At 40.4% G+C, this 4,156-nt stretch overlaps 1 protein-coding gene across 1 annotated transcript in view; it reads left to right on the plus strand.

The window, feature by feature from the left end:
* The window catches only part of AADAT (aminoadipate aminotransferase), a gene marked incomplete at its 3' end in the record, with an annotated part of 30,286 nt that extends 26,131 nt beyond the window's left edge, over positions 1-4,155 (plus strand). Inside the window, exons 9-10 of the mRNA XM_027096516.1 lie at positions 3,572-3,633; positions 4,125-4,155. Of these exons, the coding sequence (XP_026952317.1) occupies positions 3,572-3,633; positions 4,125-4,155 (93 nt within the window). The remainder of the gene's footprint in view (positions 1-3,571; positions 3,634-4,124) is intronic.
* Position 4,156: the final 1 nt, after the last annotated feature.

The following is a 4,156-nucleotide window of genomic DNA, read 5'->3' on the forward strand; positions in this document are numbered from 1 at the left end:
TAGTGGGATTGCTGGGTCATATGGTAGTTCTATTTTTAGTTTTTTAAAGAACCTCCCTACTGTTCTCCATAGTGGCTGTATCAATTTACATGCCCACCAACAGTGCAAGAGGGTTCCCTTTTCTCCACACCCTCTTCAGCATTTATTGTTTGGAGATTTTTTGATGATGGCCATTCTCACTGGTGTGAGGTGATACCTCATTATAGTTTTGATTTGCATTTCTCTAAGGATTATGATGTTGAACATACTTTCATGTGTTTGTTGGCAATCTGTATATCTTCTTTGGAGAAATGTCTATTTAGGTCTTCAGCCCATTTTTGGATTGGGTTGTTTGTTTATTTGATATTGAGCTGCATGAGCTGCTTGTATATTTGGAGATTAATCCTTTGTCAGTTGCTTCATTTGCCAATATTTTCTCCCATTCTGAGGGTTGTCTTTTTGTCTTGTTTATGATTTCCTTTGCTGTGCAAAAGCTTTAAGTTTCATTAGGTCCCATTTGTTTATTTTTGTTTTTATTTCCATTCCTCTAGGAGGTGGGTCAAAAAGGATCTTGCTGTGATTTATGTCAAACAGTGTTCTTCCTATGTTTTCCTCTAAGAGTTGTATAGTGTCTGGCCTTACATTTAGGTCTCTAACCCATCTTGAGTTTATTTTTGTGTATGGTGTTAGGAAGTGTTCTAATTTCATTCCTTTACATGTAGCTGTCCAGTTTTCCCAGCACCACTTATTGAAGACGCTGTCTTTTCTCCATTGTATATTCTTGCCTCCTTTGTCAAAGATAAGGTGTCATATGTGCATAGGTTTATCTCTGGGCTTTCTATCCTGGTCCATTGATCTATATTTCTGTTTTTGTGCCAGTACCATACTGTCTTGATTATTGTAGCTTTGTAGTATAGTCTGAAGTCAGGGAGCCTGATTCCTCCAGCTCCGTTTTTCGTTCTCAAGATTGCTTTGGCTATTCAGGGTCTTTTGTATTTCCATAAACGTTGTGAAATTTTTTGTTCTAGTTCTGTGAAAAATGCCATTGGTAGTTTGATAGGGATTGCATTGAATCTGTAGATTGCTTTGGGTAGTGTAGTCACTTTCACAATGTTGATTCTTCCAATCCAAGAACATGGTATATCTCTCCATCTGTTTGTATCATCTTTAATTTCTTTCATCAGTGTCTTATAGCTTTCTGCATACAGGTCTTTTGTCTCCTTAGGTTGGTTTATTCCTAGGAGTGTAAATTGGAGTGTTTCTTTAATTTCTCTTTCAAGTTTTTTATCATTAGCGCATAGGAATGCAAGAGATTTCTGTGCATTAACTTTTTATCCTGCTACTTTACCAAATTCATTGATTAGCTCTGGTAGTTTTTTGGTAGCATCTTTAGGATTCTCTATGTATAGTATCATGTCATCTGCAAACAGTGACAGCTTTACTTCTTCTTTTCCAATTTGGATTCTTTTTATTTCTTTTTCTTCTCTGCTTGCTGTGGCTAAAACTTCCAAAACTATGTTGAATAATAGTGGTGAGAGTGGGCATCCTTGTCTTGTTCCTGATTTTAGAGGAAATGGTTTCAGTTTTTCACCACTGAGAATGATGTTGGCTGTGGGTTTGTCATATATGGCCTTTATTATGTTGAGGAAAGTTCCCTCTATGCCTACTTTCTGGAGAGTTTTTATCATAAATGGGTGTTGAATTTTGTCAAAAGCTTTTTCTGCATCTATTGAGATGATCATGTGGTTTTTCCTCCTTCAGTTTGTTAATATGGTGTATCACATTGATTGATTTGCGTATATTGAAGAATCCTTGCATTCCTGGTATAAACCCCACTTGATCATGGTGTATGATCATTTTAATGTGCTGTTGGGTTCTGTTTGCTAGTATTTTGTTGAGGATTTTTGCATCTATGTTCATCAGTGATATTGACCTTTAGTTTTCTTTCTTTGTGACATCCTTGTCTTGTTTTGGTATCAGGGTGATGGTGGCCTCGTAGAATGAGTTTGGGAGTGTTCCTCCCTCTGCTATATTTTGGAAGAGTTTGAGAAGGATAGGTGTTAGCTCTTTAAATGTTTGAAAGAAGTCGCCTGTGAAGCCATTTGGTCCTGGGCTTTTGTTTGTTGGAAGATTTTTTTTTTTTTTTTGTTTTTTTTTTTTTTTGATTATGAGAAACAATGCCGTATTTTATTTTATTTTATTTTTTTTTGCGGTGCGGGCTTCTCACTGTTGTGGCCTCTCCCGTTGTGGAGCACAGGCTCCAGACGCGCAGGCTCAGTGGCCATGGCTCACGGGCCCAGCCGCTCCGCGGCATGTGGGATCCTCCCGGACCAGGGCACGAACCTGTGTCCCCTGCCTCGACAGGCGGACTCTCAACCACTGCGCCACCAGGGAAGCCCTTGTTGGAAGATTTTTAATCACAGTTTCAATTTCAGTGCTTGTGATTGGTCTGTTTATATTTTCTATTTCTTCCTGGTTCAGTCTCGGAAGGTGGTGCTTTTCTAAGAACTCGTCCATTTCTTCCAGGTTGTCCATTTTATTGGCATAGAGTTGCTTGTAGTAGTCTGTTAGGATGCTTGTATGTCTGCGCTGTCTGTTATAACTTCTCCTTTTTCACTTCTAATTTTATTGATTTGAGTCCTCTCCCTCTTCTTCTTGATAAGTCTGTCTAATGGTTTATCAATTTTGTTTATCTTCTCAAAGAACCAGCTTTTAGTTTTATTGATCTTTGCTATTCTTTTCTTCTTGTTTACTTGAGATTTTTCTTGTTTCTTGAGGTGAGATTGAACTTAGTATGATTTTAGGCAGCCTCTCTGCTAATGGGAGGGGTTGTGCCCCTGTCTTTCTAGTTGTTTGGCACGGGGCATCCAGCACTAGAGCTTGCTGGCCATTGGGTAGAGGTGGGTCTTAGCATTGAGACAGAGATCTCTGAGAGAGCTCTTGCCAATTGATATTACGTGCAGCCAGGAAGTCTCTGGTGGTCCAATGACCTGAACTTGACTCTCCCACCTCAGAGGCTCAGGCCTGACAACAGGCCGGAGCACCAAGACCCTGTCAGCCACACAGCTTAGGGAAGCCTTCAGCCAAACAGAAACATGGTGAACAGAGCACATGCCTGTAGAAACCCTCTGCGACTGTATGTGTTTTATATTTAGAGACCCTCCAGGGCGGCAGTTATTGGGTGGATCTCGGACTGGACAGTCTGACTTAAGTCCAGGCTCTTTGAGGAGCAGTGACCTCAGGAAAGTTAACTTCATCTCATGCCTCAGTCTCTTCCTCAGTATATTAGAAATCATGACCTGCCTAATAAGGGTATTACGAAGATCAACTTAGCTTAAATACGTTCATATGGTACAGCAGTTTCCGGCACATAGCAAGGACCACATAAATACTTTGTTATTTTTACTATTATTCTTGTCATTGTTAATAATCAATCTTATTATAAATCGCTGGCTCTACAAAGCTTGGTATAGCCTGTAGCATCCTCTTAGGGTGGTTTGCACATGATCAAGAGTGGTTTGCTTTCACGTTTGGGCAAAAAACACATTTCAGAGGATGAATGATGACCTTATTACTGTCTCATCCCGTTTAGCTCCTGGTATCACAGCTTCTGTACCAATGGGGAGAAGAGGGCTTCCTGGCTCATGTAGACAGGTATTGTATTTTAGGTTCCATACTTTACATAGAAATGGACTTCACTCTATTAATTTTCATTTTTGAATTATTCCAAAATAATGGAAAAACCACAATGGTAAAAAGTTTACCACCCAACAGGTCAAATAAATATGCTCTATTCCCTCATCAAGAATTCAACATTTTGGGCTTCCCTGGTGGCGCAGTGGTTGAGAGTCCGCCTGCCGATGCAGGGGACACGGGTTCGTGCCCCGTTCTGGGAAGATCCCACATGCCGCGGAGCGGCTGGGCTCGTAAGCCATGGCCGCTGAGCCTGCGCGTCCGGAGCCTGTGCTCCGCAATGGGGGAGGCCACAACAGTGAGAGGCCCGCGTACCGCAAAAAAAAAAAAAAAAAAGAATTCAACATTTTCATCAAGATAGAAAATAGATTCTTACAGACTGGACTTCAGAGCCTTTTAATTTCTGCAATCAATGTACTAAACACATCCTTTGCATTTTATTGTTCTTTTAGGGTTATTGATTTCTATAGGAAGCAGAGGGATG

The sequence above is a fragment of the Aethalodelphis obliquidens genome, unplaced genomic scaffold (genome assembly GCF_003676395.1).
Source record: "Aethalodelphis obliquidens isolate GAN/ISIS:26980383/991018 unplaced genomic scaffold, ASM367639v1 scaffold103, whole genome shotgun sequence".
In the NCBI taxonomy this organism is placed as follows: Eukaryota; Metazoa; Chordata; class Mammalia; order Artiodactyla; family Delphinidae; genus Aethalodelphis; species Aethalodelphis obliquidens.